The sequence below is a fragment of the Anser brachyrhynchus genome, assembly GCF_964034855.1.
Source record: "Anser brachyrhynchus genome assembly, chromosome: 2".
NCBI classification, from domain to species: Eukaryota; Metazoa; Chordata; class Aves; order Anseriformes; family Anatidae; genus Anser; species Anser brachyrhynchus.
This window is the reverse complement of record NC_137695.1, coordinates 107840266-107860214: the sequence shown is the minus strand read 5'-3', so window position 1 is coordinate 107860214 and position 19949 is coordinate 107840266. Positions and strand designations below refer to the sequence as shown.

General features: G+C 39.8%; 1 protein-coding gene across 21 annotated transcripts in view; it reads left to right on the top strand.

Moving 5' to 3' along the window:
• Nucleotides 1-14222, top strand: part of PTPRM (protein tyrosine phosphatase receptor type M) — a 477900-nt gene extending 463678 nt beyond the window's left edge. For all 21 annotated transcript variants that reach the window (XM_080579375.1, XM_080579374.1, XM_080579372.1 and 18 more), the window contains 5 exons: nucleotides 1082-1213; nucleotides 4344-4469; nucleotides 6291-6454; nucleotides 8800-8935; nucleotides 13326-14222. In XM_080579375.1, the coding sequence (XP_080435501.1) occupies nucleotides 1082-1213; nucleotides 4344-4469; nucleotides 6291-6454; nucleotides 8800-8935; nucleotides 13326-13379 (612 nt within the window). In that variant the 3' untranslated portion in view covers nucleotides 13380-14222. The remainder of the gene's footprint in view (nucleotides 1-1081; nucleotides 1214-4343; nucleotides 4470-6290; nucleotides 6455-8799; nucleotides 8936-13325) is intronic.
• Nucleotides 14223-19949: the final 5727 nt, after the last annotated feature.

Sequence of the window (19949 nt, the reverse complement as noted above, 5' to 3'; positions counted from 1 at the left end):
CTTTGAAAACACTTGCCTTCTTTACTCTTGAAACAATGAGCTGGATCCAACAGTGTGTCTGTGCAAAAGGCTCCAAGGAAGGGTTGCTTTCTACCCAAAGTGCCCTGGTCAGGCTCCTGAAATATACCTGCACTAAAGGACAAGAGCAGACATTTGTCCCTCTCTCTAAACTCTCAGTCTCCATCAGGCACGATGCTGCATTTCGCCCACTAGGTGAAACCTGCACCTCTGGCTGAGGTGCAGTTGGATCACCTCATTTATGAGCCTTTAAATAAGCTCACTTCAAGTAAAAGGGGCAGCAAGCGTGGTTTTCATTATCCGGGATCTGAATGTTTGAAAACATTTCAGGACTCTAAAAGATGCAAATAGCTGATCAGTTTGCACCTCTGTTGCAGTACAACTTCAGTTCAATGCATGTAGAGGCTTCCCTGCCCTCTTTGATGGCAATGACAACCCCTCCCAACAATTGCCCCAGATGGTCACGGTGGCCTTTAACACTGAGAAGGACATACCCGAAAATGCTAGTATGAGAATCACAATTTAACAGTTCCACCAACAGCTTAGTCAATGACATACTCTGGTACTAAAAAAAAACAAAGAGCACAGAAATGTATCCCCTGGGTATCTTCACTGCTGTTGCACAGACCAGAATTTGAACAATGTTTCTGAAAAATAACTAGATATTTCCTTTCATAGGAATCATTCAAATTAACAGCTCTGTGCAGACGGCCAAGATTAATCTGTCCATTAATAGCTCAAACCAAAACTGTAGCTCAAAATGTTGTAGGGGTTGCATTGGAGGCAAAATCCTCTGATGATTTTACTCTATGCCTGTGGCATAAAATAAGTTTCAGAAATATAACATCTGCACAAGTTATGTTTTGCCCAGATACAGTTTATTAATTTTCAAGTATGTAAGATCTCCGGAAAGAATGGAAAATAATGTATGAATTATATAGAAAATATAAATAATGCTTTCAGTCCTAAAATTTTGGGGCTCTTAAGGGCATTCTGCTAAACAGCGTTGGTTTTTTTTTTTCTTTCCATTCTTCTCTTACCATCTCTTGTTATTTCTTTGCAGAGCTACAAACAACCATCAGCCTTTATAGTTACACAGCATCCCTTACCAAATACTGTCAAAGATTTCTGGAGACTGGTCCTAGATTATCACTGCACTTCAATAGTTATGCTGAATGATGTGGATCCAGCACAAGTAAGTCCAAAAACTGCTCTATTCAACAGAGAAGTGCCAGTGCCTCAGCATTGCAGCACATCTGCGCTTTAGAACAGCTTTAGGACGTAATTAGTTTTATAAAATAACATTAAATACTAATATACTAAAAAATTGATTTGTAGCTTACGGGTACATATAGGGAAGGAGGAATAAATCTGAGCATCACATCTTCTCCACCAAAATGTTAATGCACATACACATAAGTGCGTGCATCCATAATTTATTCTGATAGGAAAACATGCTTTGGGAAGAGCTGTTGAAAAACAAAAAACATGTGGTTGTAGATTTCTGGCTCAAGCCTGAAACACACTCATAACCAAAAGTCATAAACAGAAACCAACAGCTACTCATTAGCTTGCCTGTAACAGGTCAATGACCTTGGTGTGCTTACCAGGGATCGGTGTTCCCAGCTTGAAAATCTGTGTTATGTTTGACACAAAATTACACTGTTAGCAAGGAGATAAGAACTGAACAAGATTGGAGACTACGCATCCTTCCAAGAGGAAACGGGACAAAGAAATGCATGCTGGAATGTAATTACTTTACAACAGAGTTGTGCATGCTGTACATGTTCTTTAGAAAATTGGAAAACCGTACCTACTGGATTGGCAATTTAATCACTAACATTAATCACTAAGCATCCTAGAGCCTGAATGCAACTGTGCAATTCCAAGTTTTTATATAGATATAATTGCCTTGGTTTCGAAGAATTGCGCTAGCCCTCTGCCGGATTAAGGTGGCAGTAATCTAGATCCTTAATATGTAAATATTTGCTAATTTTTGGTTAAAGTAAGAGCAATTTTTTTTTAATAGCAGACCCCATGTCATTTTTGTTCTTGATATTATCCAGAATCTTTTTAGTTTGGTTGAGTACTGTTCATACCTTGAAAACTGCTTCCTTTATTTCTTTTTTAACATGAAGAATTTGTTTTAAAAACATACTAATCTCCAGTTTTGTCTTTCAAAGGAATGTGTAGGAATTCCAGACACCATTTTAAAGACTGAATTTCTGATTTTAAGCCTTTAACTGTCTACAGGGAGAAAAATAGAAATGAAAGACAAAACTTTTATTCATGAGTCTAAGATTATTTTCTGAGTGAATAAGGAAAGACTCAAGGGAGTCAGACTGCTAGGGACTGCTGAACAGAGTTCTTTTAATTTGTGGGCTGTGTTTTGAATTTACAATAGTGCACGGCAATTTCAAGCATTTATTAGCCTCACAGGCTTTTAAAAGCTATTGGGATATGCAGTTAATACACCTGCCTCTGCAGTATGTTAAACCTTTTCCTTCTAATGTGAGTAACAATCTTTTCATTAGGAATAAATCTCAAAACCCTCAGAGCAAACAGAAGTGGAAAGAGGGCAGAGTTTATTAAAAACACACATTCAGATTTATTAATAATTACTGTTATCATTATTATTTATGTATATATGAAGTGTTTACATTTCTGTTTAGATATTACAATTTATGTGGATTGTTATGCTCTATTGGGAAATGAAATTCAACCCTTCACAGTGACTCTGACTTAAAGAGAGTCGCTAGCATCACATGCATGCAAAATGCTCAGACCTAAATGCTTTTGGATTTCTTTAGAACTTGAAAATCTTGGCTTTCTAAAACATCACTGGCAAACAGCTCTGCTTATTATCATTTAAGCATTTTTCAAAGATCTGTTTGAGCAGTATTCCTATGTATCTGAAAGATGCGTACGAAATTGTGCATATGTTAAATGATGTGAGCACTGGCATTTGCATTAGCTGTATGCATGTCAGTATTGTATTCTGCTATCCTGTACACTAGTGTATTTCATAATAAAAAATTGTGGAAGGTTTAGGCAATATTTGGAAAGTAATTTGCTCAGCAGACTGAATCAAGTGGGGGTTTTAAAATAAATGAAAATAGATTTTCCTACTAGAAAATTCTGTTTTTAACGTGTTAAAGTGAACTCCTGCAAATCAGATTCTGTTCTCTTTTTAATTGATGTAGTAAATGATTATGTTTTCCTAAAATGTAGTCATTTCCAAACGGCTTTGTTGAGGAATAAGTGTTATAAGAAATGCAAAACAACATCTGGAGGAGATATGATTTGTCAGCTCAGCTCTGGATCACCAACAGCAATGCAGCAGAATGAAGACCACAGCTGTTTTACCGAATGAAATAAAGTTCAAAATACGAGATCAATGCTTCTGCAAGCAAACAAAATTTCATGAGTTCATACTTAATTTTGGAGAATGCTTGCAAAAGCTATATGCTTGAACTGCTCTAGATATCCCTGGAAATAAATCATCAGGGTTTTTATGGAAAAAATTGGAAAACAGAGTCTAGCTTCAAGTAATTCCAAGCAAAGTGTTGTTTTAATCTTTAAATTATTAAGAGAGAGGATAATTGGTTCCAGGATGGAGGCATCGTAGTTTTATTAGACAATAAAGCTGTGCAAGATAATGCTAATGTTAATTTGTGATCTTTAGATAACTAGAAGTAATGTTTCCTGAGCACTAAGGAAAGCATAATTCCTATTTTCAGGTGGCGTTTGTAAGATGAAATTAAGCAGTTGCTGAAAATTCAAAGCAAAGCTGATATTATATATATAAATGCCAATATCCTCAGTCACTGATGAAATAGGTGTGAAATTTATATCCTGAATTTTGAGAACCGATGTAGCCTTTATAATATAAAACCCACGTTCCTATGTAGTTTGACTTATTATCAACTTTGGGAGATAGTTGGAGGCCTTTGGTGTTAGGCTTTACGCTGTCTCCAAGATACGGTAATATTTGACAGCATTCCCCTGTCCTGTCATGCAGTATTGAAGAATTGATGTTGAGTGTCAGAAATGTGCTACTCCAAATACCAGAGAATGGCAAGTAGAACAGCAAGCAATTGCATGGTCAGTTAAGTGAAAAGACATTTGTTTAAACTTGTTCTGCACATGTAAAATTAGAGTGCTTGAAACTAGTGGAGGATGGTGCACTGTGTATTTTATAAAGATAATGTGTAAGAATTTCTGCAATTAATGTAGCACAAAAAAATATCTAGAAAAGTATATTTGAGGCATCATTAAATTAAAAGTAATTATCTCTGTTTTTTTGTGTTTGTGGTCTTCTGTAGTTGTGTCCTCAGTACTGGCCAGAAAATGGAGTACACCGACATGGTCCTATTCAGGTGGAGTTTGTATCAGCTGATTTAGAAGAAGACATCATCAGCCGAATATTCCGAATTTATAATGCAGCCAGAGTAAGGATGTTACTTTACTTGCAAGTCAATTGTGCATCAGTGGTTGAGTTGGCTGTACTCAAGTCACAAAAAAAAAAAGAAAAAAAGAAAAAAAAAGTTAAACTCGCTTAAAACCATTCTCATTTTTCAGCCTACTTATTTGAGAGCATTGATGGGATAATGGGTCACACCGTTATCATTGAGAAGAAGGCCTTGTGTGTGTAATTACAAAATATTTTAATGAATATCTCAAGTGCGTTAAATGCAAATGGAATAAATGCAGTATTCAGATTATGTGGTAGCCAAGAAGCAATGCAATCAGTGCTGTTTTAAAAATTTTAAATAAGTCATCTTGCATATTTGCATCCTGTGTCATGCAAGGCCATACATCAGTACCAGGCATGTTTTTCAACACCAGTCCCAGGCTTTTAGTGAACATCTTATCCCACTAATCACATTTTATAATAGATGTAAGCACTTCACAGGGACAAGTAAGTTCTCATATCCAGCTTTTATGCTACTATAAAGTTGACAGAAGACTCATCTCTTTAAGCTGAGTGGGGAAAAAAGATTCAGCCACAGACCAGATATCTCTTCCCATCCAGTTGGAGAGAGCTTTTGCAATGGTCTGATATTGGTCACTGAAGAACCATAGCCAGGAGAAAGCAGCACTCTACTCAGAAACATCAGGAACTGCCCTGCAATCCGGTAGCTGTCAAGACAGTGAGAGAAAGGCCCCCAGAAACACTCCCTGTGGTATTAATGTCCAAACAGGGGAGCAGACTGTAAGCTTCAAGATACATCTTTTGTATTGTGAAGGCCTTGCATTGCCAGTAAATGTGGCAACATAAAGCCAGAGACTCCAACAGTGTTAATGGGAGCTTTAGCAGGCGCTGGGGCTGGCTGATGCCATCTGGGGAGAAGGGGCACTCAGCTGAAAGAAACTGGCCAGGAAACCAGTAGAGTCCAAATTTTGACATAAAACAGACAAAAGCCATTGAAGAATACATCTAATGCTGCATCCACTTTGGTTTATTCCTTTACTGTGTTAATATTACATTCTCTCTATTACCTCTTACTCTAGAGGAAAAACTGTAATGTCAAAATTTCTGTGCACTGCTCATTTTAAAAGTGGCACTAAAATGCACTCACGTTGCACAGAAGTGAAAGTAGCAAATCCTAGGCTACAAAAACAGTTTTCATGTGTGTGTTTATTATGCCCTTTTCAAAGGACTGTAATTTTCTGCCACTAACACTTGTTCTATGCTCCTTTTTTATTTTAAATCACCATAAAGCAACTGTTCAGTAACATCTCACCAGAGGGGTTCTGACTATTTCAGTAGCACACAATAAAGTAAAATGTAGTTAGGTTTTTATAAGCAGGAAAAAATCTGAGGGTTTCATTTGGTTTTTAAAATATTTCCTACTTCAAAATAATCTTGAGAGGTTTTGACCTTTCTTGTAAAAAAAAGACAGAAGCACGCAAACATTCTTCAAAATGCTGAAGCATATGAAAAAAAGGAGGTCATATAATTGTATTGCAGCGCTCTCTTTCCTGCTATGATATTAATTAATTATTTGTTTGATCCTGCAGCTGTACTGTTGCTCTCTTCTAGACTATTTGTATAGCCCTCTGTTTAAAACCTCTTGTTCTAATAGCTCAGTTGGAAATTAAAAGTCATAACTCCTCAAGGGCAGTTGAAATTGCATTAGTAGTTTGTCAGCGGTGATCTGCTGAACAACTTTCCTCACTGATGCAAACACCTAAATTACACACCATTTGAATAGACCATAAGTAATGCTGTTCCTTCTTGTTCCTTCTCGTTCCCTGAATCCCTGCAGCCCCAAGATGGCTATCGGATGGTGCAGCAGTTCCAGTTCCTGGGATGGCCCATGTACAGAGACACGCCAGTTTCCAAGCGCTCGTTCTTGAAGCTCATCCGTCAGGTGGAGAAGTGGCAGGAGGAGTACAACGGGGGAGAAGGACGCACAGTTGTACATTGTTTGTAAGTACTGGGAACAGATGAGAGGAGGTGAGGGAATGCTATTATCATAGCATTTGTGCTGGGTTTTAAAGGTGAAAAGGTGAAAAGGTGAAGAGGTATCCATCAGGAACTGAATAAATAATACAGCCACTCATTTAAAAGTTTTGAAGACACAAGGAATTGTACAGTTTTTAATGTAGATTCATGAGTTCCCCTCTCTGTCCCTTGGTAGACCCCTGTGAAAAGAGGAGGGGTACAAGTTAACCCTATTTTATATAAAGATGTCCAGTGACTTTTGCAAATGAAAACGTGTGTATTTATTCCAGGTAAATCAAAACTGTACCTTCAGAACAATATAATTTTACTTCTACTGGTGAGGACTGTATGCCAGCTACAGTTCCTTGGTGGAAGAAATAAGAAGTATAGGAGGGAGAGATTCCTCTTCCAGAAATAAGTCACAGAAGTAAAAGTGTTCTGATAGACCAGTTATGATGATCCTTTAATTGCCTTACCTTTCTCTAATAATGGTATATATTTTTGTCCTCCTGGGACCTGTGTGCTCCACTGGTACAGGTTCTCATCCACCATCCTGCCTTGTGATATGGCTTACTACATGTAAATGCTGTTTGCTCTCAGCAGTATATAATCTTTTCAGACTGAGTCTTCAGTGCTTGAAGTTATATTCCTCTCCCCTCGAATCATAGAATCCTTTGGGTTGGAAAAAACCTCTAAGATCATCAAATCCAACCACTAACCTAGCACTGCCAAGTGCACCATTAAACCATGTCCTCAACCACCATAGCTATGCATGTTTTGAAAACCTCTTGGGAGGGTGTCTCAACTACTTCCCTGGGCAGCCTGTTTCAATGCCTCACAACCCTTTCAGTAAGGAAAATGTACTTAAAAGATGCTGCCATGATGGAGAAGGGACATGTTAATGGGCAAAGCACATGCTATCGTGCTTTCAAAAGTTAGAACCCAAGAGTAGACAATAACTTCCTGAGTTTTGGTTTGCACTTAGACAATGTTACAAGTATGGAGGAAAGTGTATTAGTAATTCCCACTATCGCTGACCTTGAACAAGTCATTGCTCTTTAGTTTCCCCATCTGTAGAATGGGGATAATAATACTTTCATCAAAGGAGCATTGTGCAGTGTGATTAATTAATGTTTTGAGATCTTTAGCTGAAAAGACCCTTTTGAAGTGCAAATTACTGTTATCTCTGAGGTGGCTGATGATATTAAATAGTTGTACAACATCACACATGCGTCACTTCCAGGCAGTAAAGAAAGAAAAAGCTCTAATATAATCCTTTTAAATGACTTTATTTTAATTAAAATTCTCAAAGAGTCCCACAATATCAGGCAATGTTTTGGCAGCAGAGAGCATTCTTTTCATACTGCCTGGATGTGACAGATGTGCGACGTTGTAGCTTCCTTTGAAAATCAGCCATTTGCGAAGCTGGTTTGAAAGACCTGCTACCTAACCAGGCTGCACTCTGGTAATTATTAAGGTTTATTATTTTCGGTGAAGTGCAGCCTAAAGATTCTGATTAGAATAGCTGTAGAAATAATAGGGTTTCCAGAAAGAAAGAGATTATCTCAAAGATTAAATATAACTGGGGATAAAGTATTATTAAATGCTGTATTTGATCATGCATATGAACATTTGTGCCTGGCTTCTTTGTTAGCAAGTCACTTTGGGTTCTTATCCTCTGATACTGTGGGTGGAGAAGGAACACAATCACTTTCAGAAGCAGTCATTCCCATGCAGCCAGTCCCTCTGCCTGCTGCTGCGGGGTGAGCGCATCAGCCACCGGGACATCGCAGCACCGCCTTGTGCCATGCTGAAAGCACAGCCACCGGAATGGCTCGTAGACAAATTGGACACCGCTTTTGCTCTTCCTCTGAAACACCTTTGGGTCCAGGAAGAAGGCACTAGGGTTGGAAATAAAAGAACTTGAAAGATCCACTTTCCCTATAATATTTCTAGCCCGATACTCATTACAGCCTTGTGCATTAACAGTGCAAAGGGGTGTTGAATTGAATCTAAAAGTACCTTGTCCTTATTTTAGCAGTCTTTTCGTGCTGCTTCAGAAGTTCAGTAAAGAGAATGGCACAAAATTCGTCCATTCAATTACCTTCAGGCTTTCAGCCTCCTGGATTCTGAATGATAGGTTGGAGATCATTCAGCCCATTAATTCCAATTAAAAACAGTGCTCTGCTTAGAGTTCAGCCTTTAGGGGCGTTAATGTTCAGTGGCTTCTCCCTGGTGGAACTCATACCTTCTGTAGCCATTCCTGGTGTTGTAAGAACTTGTAATATGAAGTCAGTTGTAACTGAGCCATTTTATCACTTTTATTTTAGGAACGGAGGTGGCCGCAGTGGGACATTTTGTGCAATCAGTATTGTTTGTGAAATGCTTCAACATCAGAGGGCTGTTGACGTATTCCATGCTGTGAAGACACTGAGGAATAATAAGCCTAACATGGTGGACCTTCTGGTAGGAGCTTTTTAACTGCACCACTAAATAGAAAATGTTCCTTTTTCTCAGAAGACTCAGTAAGATTTCCAAGATTTGCAGTGGGAGTTGTTCACAAAGCAAGCAAGTCATTTTCAAAGGGGATAATGAAGTCACTTCACTTGTAAGAGTATTTTTACACTACTTTCTTCCCAAGGAGACTTTGTCTCTGTTCATTAGAATTTTTTAAGAGTTTTAAACTTTCAGCCGAACATCCTTATTAATTTTCTTTTCTAGCAGGCTGAGCCAAGTGGAGAGCAGCCCTTGCAAGGGGTAGGAATAATAGTTATGTAAAATGAAATGCCAGATTTTCAAATTATATATTTTATAAATAGCTTAATCGCCTAATATTTATCAAAGCCATGAATTTCAGTTTGACATCCAGAATATTGCATTTAATTATGGTTGCTCTATCTCATAGAAAGATTAAAGAAGTTCAGAAACAAGAGGCCATGTGCAATTATTTTCTTAGAGAGTATTTTATGGGCTTTTTTTAAAAATGGAGAATTGCTAAAGTGCCAGCTGCTACGCCACAAGAGCTGCAGAACAGCTTAAAGCAGCAGGTTCTTACGCTCCAGTGTGTAGTTCTGTACTTGGAGACGGCTGAAGCGTAACACCATATGCTGATGCCTGGACCATAAAGACACCGTTTTGCGACATCTTCGTATAGACATGGCTGCTTGAGAGGCAGTTGTATTCGAGTTAGCGTCATAGGCAGGAGGAAGCAACATCTGGGCGGCTTCGGGGATGCTAAACTCATCTGAACTAATGTTGCAAGCTTTGATTAAACAAGTTTGGGTCATCAAGACTGTTATATTTCGACATCTCTTCTACAGAGTGCCTAGGAAGGATGCAGGTAGCATCTCACAAAGCTGGTCCAACCTCTTGGAATTTTAGGAGAGATCCCTCCCTCTCAGATGGGTTGCTGAGATCTGGGTGTGCAATACAGGGCAAAAGGAATTTGTCTTGGGAAGTGCGAGACTTCCAGGCTCATGTGTAGATGGGTAGGACCATCCTCTTCCCCACATCTCACTGTACCTCATGTGTCCCATGGAAGAATGGCTACTACCTCATCCTCCTTCGCAGTGCTCTCATCTAGGCTACCTGTGAAGTCAGCCCTTCCCTCAGGCGTTTTTCTAGCTAGGCTTAGGGCTTAGGGCAAAAAGCCAGATGCTGCCAGCTGTGCAAAGTGAGGAAGGAATTTACAACAAGCACCACAGGACCATAAATAAGCAAGGAATGTGAAACTGTGAATCTTGTATCAGTGAGAAACTATCAAGTTTTCACAATGGTGGGAGGGAGAAGTTTATTTGGCTCCTTTTCCTCTGCTTTGTATTCTCAGGAGGAGAATCACCATGCTGAGAACCATACATTTTTATTTCCTAAATATTAAGAAAAATGTCCTACTTCTTCATTCAGATAGCAGAGTTTTGGATAGAGACTTGGCAGGCCTGCTGTTCTCAGTTCTCCCAGAGCTTAAGTCCACAGAACTCACTGATCTCTTATACATTTATTTGATAGAAATAAAAAGAAAATTACTAGTGTGAAGATGTACAGTTGAAGAAAATGCTGTCTATAAATTCCCATTTTTGACAGTTCTCCACATATAGATTTGTCAGGCAGCTGTCTCCATTCTTCAGCAATGATTTTTTTTTTTAATCAAAAGCTAGATATATTATTTTAGAATATAAAAATAACCTTTAATAAATTGGGGGTGGTACTGAGAATATCTGGATGGTATTGAGAGGCCTTGTAAGGCTTTTTTACTAGGAGATTTCAAAGCTCTTAGGAAGAAGAGCAGTATCATTTTCCTTGTTTTACCAGTGGAGGAACTGAGTCATGACAATCAGGATTTTTCCCATTATCACTTAATCCACTGACAAAACAGAGTCAGAACAACATCTCTTCAGACTTACTATTTGTAGGAACAAGTACTTGAATTAGCAAGGGTTCAAAGGAATTTTCACACAGATTGTTTCATGGTAAAAAGGGAACTAGGACACTTCAGTTCTTTTCCTGATACTGTTACTGACTTTATCCTTTTTGACCTTTATTATATAAATGTTGCTTTGCCTCAGTTTCCACATCTGAAAAAAAAAAAAAAAAAGAGAGAGAACAAGAATATTCATTTACCTTTGTAAAATGCTGTGATAAGAGATGAAATGCTCAGAGTTATAATGGTATTTGACAAGAATAGTTTCAAGACTGCTTTATGAAAACCTATTATACACTTTCTGACCAGATGAAGGGCAATCTTGGCCATCCATATTTAGAGATTCATCTCTTATTTTCATTGAAACCATTGGTTTTCCTGCAAGTGTAAAAATGTGAATGCCACATCCATTCAGTATGGAAAATCTATGAAATTCTTCAGCCATCATACAAAAGTAACACATGGTATTACAAAATGTCCATTACAGCATGTCCAAAGCATTTTGTAGTACATGGTTTTGGACCTACCAATGATGTCCTAGAAAAAATATAAATATTCCTCTCTAAAGCTAGCTAACATAAAGAAACTTTTCATATTCACCATCAAGTGAATAATAAAAATGTACAAAGGACACACATGAGTGAACACAGTGGGAAATAATAAAATGTCTGCTCTTTAGTGCAGGTATTGGGTTTACTAAAAATGACAGTTCTTCTGCTGGATCAGTAAATCAGCATAAAATGAGCATGGAAAAATGGATGAGTGGCTGATCTCTTGTTTTGATCTCTGTTATGTAGTTATAGAATAATTGCCATTTATTTAGAAACATACACAAGAAAAGCAGAAAAGGAATAATTTACATAATACTTATTTCTTTCCTTTCTTCTTTTCTATCTTTTCTCATCCTGAAAAAGACACAAGCAGTTTATGGAACCCTCAGGATCTTAAAGCCTAACATACATCTCATTCATAACTTAGGCAATATAAGCACCTAGGATTTGTTTTCTTCTAAAGTGACAGCTCTAACAAAAGAACTCATAAATAGTCTGTGCTTGTTTCTGGCTTTTTGATTGCTGTAATATTGTTTGGTCTCTTGCATTTTAAGGTAGACTCTCTTTTCAACTAAAATGTGACCCAAAATCTCAAGTACAGGCCAACACACTTACTCCTTTATAATGTCTTCATCAAGGAAAAGGAGAATATATGTAGGGTGTAATTGTAATCTACCTACTTGGGATGCTCAGAAGGTGAAGACTGAGTGCTGTCCACTCGTTAAGTTGTGGTTGTTACTGTGTAATATTGCATGCTCAACTATCATTAATTGATTAAATTTTATAAGAGAAAGAGGCACTTCAGTGGCAGAAATAGTCATAAAACTTGGGGGGGGGGGGAGAGGGGGGGATATTTCCAAATTGAATTGTTAGAATCCAGAGCACTTTCATTCAGGCAACCCACACCTACTATTTCTTCCAGCATTTTTGTTTCATTTAAATGCTTGTAGCGTTGCTAATGCAAGTAGTAAGAATGAAAATAAAAGAGGGCTGTGTCTGTGCACACAAAGTTGTTAAGTCCCCAGGTACAGCAACCCTTGAGGCTGCACGGTGGACAAGGGTCAGTCAGAAACATTGGCCTCTGCGTTCTGCTTAAGATGTGAGGGGCATGAAATCACGACTCTTCATCTCAGAAGGACGCAGATGGAGCTTGAATGCCGAGGAAAGAGAATTTCCCTGGGACTGGCCCAGTTTCCAAGCCTTTGCAAATAAAAAACAGCAGTTCTGCGCTTGAAGCACAGGACTGGTACCTGGAAACACAGACTGGCCAACAGAAGAGCTGTTAAGGGCCTAGCATGTGCATCACCATTAATTGCTCAAAAATTAATTGGAATGAATCCAATTAATTTAGCTCTGGCCCGGTCTCCCTGCCCTACTGCACAGAGAGAGCACAGTATTTCAGTGCAGGTTTGAGCTGCACCTAGAGGAGGAACAGTAAACAGCCTTCGTACTGACATGTAGCAAGAGTATGAACATCAAAATAAGAGTTATGATCTGGAAAGCACTAGACACTGAGTCTGTTTTAAGATAAACATTTCCAGGGAGTAACTTCAATAACTCCAATTCCGGTAAAGTGCTATGTGAGCATTTTGACAGATGACTGAAGGGTTGCAAGTCAATCTGCTTATGTGTAGTCAATTTTTCTCATACAAGTGTATTAGAGCAGCTAACTACACATCTAATATGAGCAGTACTGTAAGTTACCGTGTGCGTAGTGTCTATTGTCTGGTTAATTTAAAGATTTTCTTATCTGAATATAAATTGGATTTGCAAACTGGTTCCCATTGACCATAGCTGGTAGTAACTAATTTTAACAGAAGAGAAATATTGATCCCCTTAATTAAGTTCCTTCAATAACTGACTTTGTGGTTTTCTTTTGATTTTTCAGGATCAATACAAATTCTGCTATGAAGTGGCTTTGGAATACTTGAATTCTGGCTGATGGCATAAACAGCACAGACACCGTTCCTCCTTTCGCCACCACAAACAAAGCAAGTCGTTTCATGATATCTGTGTAAATGAGATGAAGACTTCTCAATGTTACGCTTCTACTGCTTTGTATAATTGGCTCTTATTAAGAGCCCAAAGAGATGTTTATAAAACTGCTTGCACTGCCCATTTTCCACTATTAATGCCGCTGCTTGACACCCATATGAGCGTACACCAAACCACATGGCAGTTGTTGAACACTGTATTCATACGTAGCCATCGATGTGGTGAAGCAGCATAGTCCTCTGGTAAATAAGAGAGCACAATTATATTCTTATGAAGGAATTTGTACTTTTCTGTTATATTTCGTTGCCTGTGATTCTCAGTTATTGTCACGGCCCAGTGTACATTTCTGTTCTGTGGAGAATGCTGTCTGGCATTTTGATAATATATGATTTTACTTATATTTGTATTCTAACACGTGCATAATAAATGAATCATATGTAGCTTATCTGAACTAATGGAAAGACGTACCAAATCATGTTAACTTTGTTGACTTGTAATTTCTATCCACTTTGTACCATTTCAGAGAGAGAATCTTGATAGAAAAAACGTTAGAAAATGCAAAATACAGGATGCTCAGATTAATATATCCAAAGCTTTTTCATTTGTTTATATTGTAAATATTTTTCGATTTCATCAAATTATTTATTCATTAAAATGAATTTTTTTGTGAAGCACAGTGAGTGACAATCATTTTTATTAAGCCCTGGAAATGCTTACTGTATGATAATGTAAACATTTGTTTACCTTGTATGGATTCTCAGCTCAATAAATGATTACATACATGATAAAATCTCGTTTAATTTAATAGCACTTGCCATCTGAGTGCCTTCCAGTAAACCTCTTTTCAAATTAATTCCTCTAAATACTGATCTACCTCCAAAGCATGCTCATTGTGTGATCTAATGTTGATCCAGCCAATGGCAAGATGTGCCATGCCAATAAATAAAAAGAAGAGGTGAATTGTATGTGTAAAGCTGCACATGCACAAGTGGAGAACCTGAAAGTTGTTCTCCTCAGTGAAGAAGAGACGATGTTGGGCTTGCAGTACTCAGCCTGGTCGCAGCATGTTCATGCTTCGTGTTCATGGACACAGTGCGGGAAGTGCAGCAGTGGAGCAGCAAGAAAGGGGACTGAAGCAGCAATGGCTTGCTGTACTGGCCTTTGGATTGCAGATCTTTCCCACCCAGCAGCATCAAGGAGAGATTGCTGAAGCTTTCCAGAGCTATATGGAAACCCAATGCAAGGAAGTTGCAGACCGCAGTAATTTCAGCTCTTAAAAAGATCATTTTAAGATGCCATCTGGGATGGGGGCAGCATCTATATAAATGTATCAGTCAAAATGTTTTGAGAGCCTGTAAATCTAAGAGATCCAGCCTGGATAGAATGACTCACAGCTTGTCAAGTGCCAGTTCAAAACCACTGCAAAATTCAGATCTGAAGACACGAGGAATGGCTTCCTCTGCAGCTGGAAAGCCTCTTTTTTAAAAGAAAATTGCTTTTAAAATGTAGCTGACAGCTACAGGCCATTGCTATGAATTGCACAGAGGTATTGAGGACCTTGGGAAAAACAACCCCAGCCCTGAGAAGAAAATGGTCCTCGGGTAAGCCCTGTAGCTCTTCAGCCCGTTGCAGAATATGCTCTGATTTGTGTGGAAACTTCAGTGTTAGGTAAACAAAACCAAACCTCTAATATATTCCTCACAACCTTCTTGACAGACCAGGTAAGCTAGCCGAATATGTTTCTTCATAATAATTGTGAAAAATTTGATGTCCACCATGTATTCATTGAAATGTCCAGTATTTCCTGATGGTTTCAAGGCTTGTAAGACAGTTAAGCACACTGAAGGAGTGCTAGGACAGAAGGTGACATAGGCAACATGATCCCAGGTGAGAAGATGATTTATTGAAATGCAGCAAGAATTATGGCAATCTCTCCCAAGGACAGAGAATGCCAGACATTATTTAAGATACAGGACTCCTCAAGACATGCTTTGCACGGGTAGGTCTTGGGGGAAGAGGGGTGAAAAGAGACGAGGAGGAGAGAGTTCTGCAATGTTGCTTGTTTCGTTACTGTTGATATGACTAATTTTTTGTTGTTCTTCTTCTGACATAGGCATAGTCAAACCCATGTTGCAGAGTCTGTAATGTTGTCCCAAAAGGCATTCTGTGAACTGCAATGCCTTAAAATTGGAGCCAGCTCAAGAAAACACAGTAAGCTGCTTTGTGTCCTCACTCGTACTACAGCTACCAATCAATACAAATGATAACAAATCCAGGCTTAGGTAAGATATTTTAGCAAGAAGGGAAAAAAAAAAAAAAAAAAAAAAAGACACATAACGACTTCAGGAGCTGGGGACAGAGAAAAAGTAAAGAATCAGAACAGAGCAGAAAGAAGAGACAAACGTGAAGGGCAGGTATTCAAAACGCAGTATGGAGCTTATGAAGGTTACCTGGAGGGTGCTATTGCAAAGGAGGCAACAGAAAGAAAGCTGCAGTGACAGCCATTTTAGGTGTTCATAAACCACTTTTTAGGAGAACTTTGTAATATCACAAGCCCAGTGCAGCTGCAGAACTTACAGAGACATCAGTCCTAGTTTGGGAGGAATGGAGGAAGGATGTTTTCTTCAATCCCCGCTATATAAGTGATACATAAATGAATAAAGAGTTTCTTTAAATGGCTAGCCATATGTATTGCCCAATTCATCATCTCTCCAGGGCTTGAGGTGGATGATTTTTGCTAAGCTCTTCCAAAAGAGCAGCAGAGCTGATGATGGTGAGAGAGGTTATCACATTCTCTGTCTTTTTAACAGCAATGCTCCCAGCAATCCTTCCTGGGCTTCTTTATCAGCAAAATGAGTCTATCACTGGCCGGGTAGCTTCACGGAGCACTAACACAAAGCTTAAGAACTATGTATAGTAAGACTTAAAAATAAGTAATGGAAAATACAGTTCATGCTGAAATAAAAAACTTCCCACCTAGCTGTACACACTGAGACTCAAAAGGTATCTGTGCCACAATGGCTTGGTCTTTCCTGACGGCACTGTGCAGCATCAATACAACCTTCATTCTGGATTTCTCCTTCAGCTGGTTGGGACTCATCTTTAATATATCTGAAATGATCATTTCTCGTTTCACTGTCTGTGGACACCCCCCCAGGTCTAACCGTTTACTGTATATGTCCACCCTGAGTCAACACTGTTGCTTTGATAACACATAGCAAGTGACAAACAGATTTTTCCTCTTTGATGTGTGGCAGTGAGGATAAATGGAGACTTCCATACGAAGCTATTCCATCCTTTCATGGGGCCTGGAGAGGCCGTACTAGTAGCAACCTAAAGTCACTTGGCATTAGCCACTCTAAAACTCACCAGTGTCAGCTGCTGACATTGAATTATGGGGTACAGTTGGGTGGTTGTGGTTGTCTTATGTTTCCACCCCCCCCAATTGAAGGATGACTAAAGGAAGCCAATGACTGTTGCCCTGTTTGGGGCAGAGCACCAGTGACAAGAATTTAAAACCTGACAGACCATGTGAAAAATAACACGGTTTTTGTTGGAGCTCATTTTCTGTTGTTTGCTTGTTCGTTTTTCATAGCCTAGACTTTATCTAGGTTAGGGTTATATGGTGAAATCCCATGCTCATGTGTGAATTTGCACTGCCTCGGTCACCCCCACGCTGTCTGCAGGAGACGTAGCCACAAGCTGCAAGCAGACCTCTGCTCACCTTTCACGTCCTCACCTCCAGGGTACCTCTCCAGCTCCTCACCTGCCCTCAGGGCAAGGCTGTTGCATCTCCCAGGCCGGGCAGAGCAGGAGAGGTGCTGCAATGCCCTGCACTGCTTTCAAGTCTGTATCTTGCAGAAGAGGGTGGCACTACAATGGCCCTCCTGGAAGATGCATTGCCCTCTGGTGTCACGGTCCCACCTCTCACCCCAGGATCATGTATAACCTCCACCGTGAGCCTCCAGCCCGCATCCCTCCCAGTCTTGTCACCAAGGGACGTGATGCTCTCTCTGGGTAATAGGCATTTAGACAGGTAGAAAGGAGACGCAAGGCTGGAAGAGGTTGGACAGAGCCTGACGTGATTTTTTATTTTTTTTTAAGATTGTTGATAGTACTCGATGCACAAAAGCACAGAAGAGGTATGCTTTGACAATGAAGAGTGAGAGCTGCTTGCTGTAGCTTGTCTAAGGGAGGGTGTCAGGGGAGATGAATATCTCATGTTCACTGACAGGCTTTCCAAGCAATAACATTTTTACTCCTGAAAATCTCTACTGTTGTATTTTCAGTAGCAGCTAGAAGGCTTTTAATTGTATCTCTACAGTCCTGATATTTCCGGTAATTGTTTTTGTTGTTGTTGTTACTGTTGTTTGTTTGGGGGCATTTTTTTTTTGGTGAAGTTATGCTCAGAGGCCACATTAATACTACTGCCAGGCCAGAGTACATGCAGTCAAAACTCCCGGTCGTACAAACGCTTACATTAATATCCCCTTGTCTAATCCCACTTGTGCACAAAAATCAATCTGATAGTCACATACATTTTGCATTTGAGCTCATCCATCCTTGTACATGTCATGTCCTGATGGCGTACCGGGTCTGGCTGGTATCAAGTTAATTTTCTTCATAGCTGGGCGTAGGCTGCTGTGTTTTGGATTTGTGACCAAAACAGTACTAGTAACACACCAAGGTTTTAGGTATGGCTGATATGGCAAACTGCTGTGTGAGGCTTAGCTGCTGGACAGGGTCACCCCACCATGGATGGCACAGGGGTGTTTGTAGGACTAAGCTCCACAGCCATCAGTCAACAATATGCCTAAACAGTTCTAAATATGGCCTTGCTTGTCTTAAAATGAATAGGGTTGCTTCCTTGCATAAAATTAAGCACATGATCTAAGCATGTCATTAAAATAAACCTAAATAAACACCAACGTCAAGAGTCTAGACTGAGACCATCAGCAAGGCATTCATTTATAACCAGGCCTGGAGGCAGGCTGACCCATTCACTTAAAATGAGAAAGAATTGAATTGAGTGTGGCAGAAAATTTGGGGATGATACTTGGCCTTCTCTCTATCCACACAGTATTCAGCAGCTTTCAAGTGTTATCTATAACCAGCAGTTACTACAACAAAAGCTCTGCTTGTATTTCTGCTCTGCCATGAATGAATGGTACAGATGCATAAGAGCCCTGCCTGTGATCTCCCAGACCTGCACGAGTGTAGATGTTGCACAAGGAGGTGGCATTTGACCCTGACGAGCTGCTTCCCCAGAAACTATTAACTTCAGATAACTCAGAAGACAGAGCACCATGCTGGATCACGTATTTAATCCTCGCATTACACATGGGGTTAGTAATTACAGCCTCCGAAGGGACACTGGGACGTATCCAACCTCGAGTTACTCTCTGTGCTTGTAACTTTTAGAGGTTCACTTGAACTCACAGAGAACCAGCCTGCTGTTGTGCCCCCTTGAAATTCTGATTTATATGGCATATAACAATCAGCCTATAACATAAAGCCTTCTGGGGATGAGAAGTCTTGGGAGTGAAATATAGTTACTGCCTTGCCACATGCGAAGCGGGATTAAATTTGATGCCGGTCCTTGAAGGCTTCATTATCCGCAGGTCTTTGTGCTCTTTATTCTGTGCAGGTCAGTGCGAATGCCTGTGAAATTCTCGCAGACCCAGGCATAAGGAGAATGACCTTTGTTGGCCATGTATACAGGAATTTCATCAGCATTATGCGCTACATAAACCACAGTGTAGCTTGGACGTTTCTTCATACGGCCCGGTGATACTGGAGGAAGGGGAGGGGAACGGCACAGATGCGGCTACGTTGGTGGATTGCAGCCTTGTGTTTGGGAATGGTTACAGTCTCCATCTGAAAGCAATCAGTTCTTGAGCAAATCCTCAGGGACAGCACCACTAAAAACATCTGCCAAAGGATTGCAACTCTTTTGCTTCATTATTTTCAATTTGTGTATACATTGGCCTTCTCCTGGTGAAATATGAGCGAGGTACAAGCCATTCCCCAAACAAGCTATTCTTCACATCCTGGTACTGCTAACTCTCCTGTAACAACCTCTGTCGTGATCTGGCAAGAGGATAGCACATGCCCAAATCCCTAGCTCTTTCAGTAACAATAAATGAATGACCAATTTGCCTTCTGCCTTCTCCAGGCTGCCTCACATGGAGCTATACCACTGTCTGACAGCCAAAAGGGGCAGCGAGTGAGTGCTGTTGTAATTGATTTGAGTAAAAGCTTCTGGTATGTTACACTGCGCTGCCTTCCTACCAGACGACAGAGCTTGCTGGTCACACTGTGCTCCCCCCCCTTTCTGTTTGTATTCCTTCCTTCCTCACCCTTGCCAACGTCCTCTCTTGCCAAATTGCTCTGACCCACATTCTGAATCTCTGAGTACACTTCAAGGACCAGTTTGTGGTCATCTCGCGTCTGTTTCAACCGACAGCTTTGCCAAATGTTTCTTCTCCAGCTAGCGCCCTCGTTCACGTTGACAGCA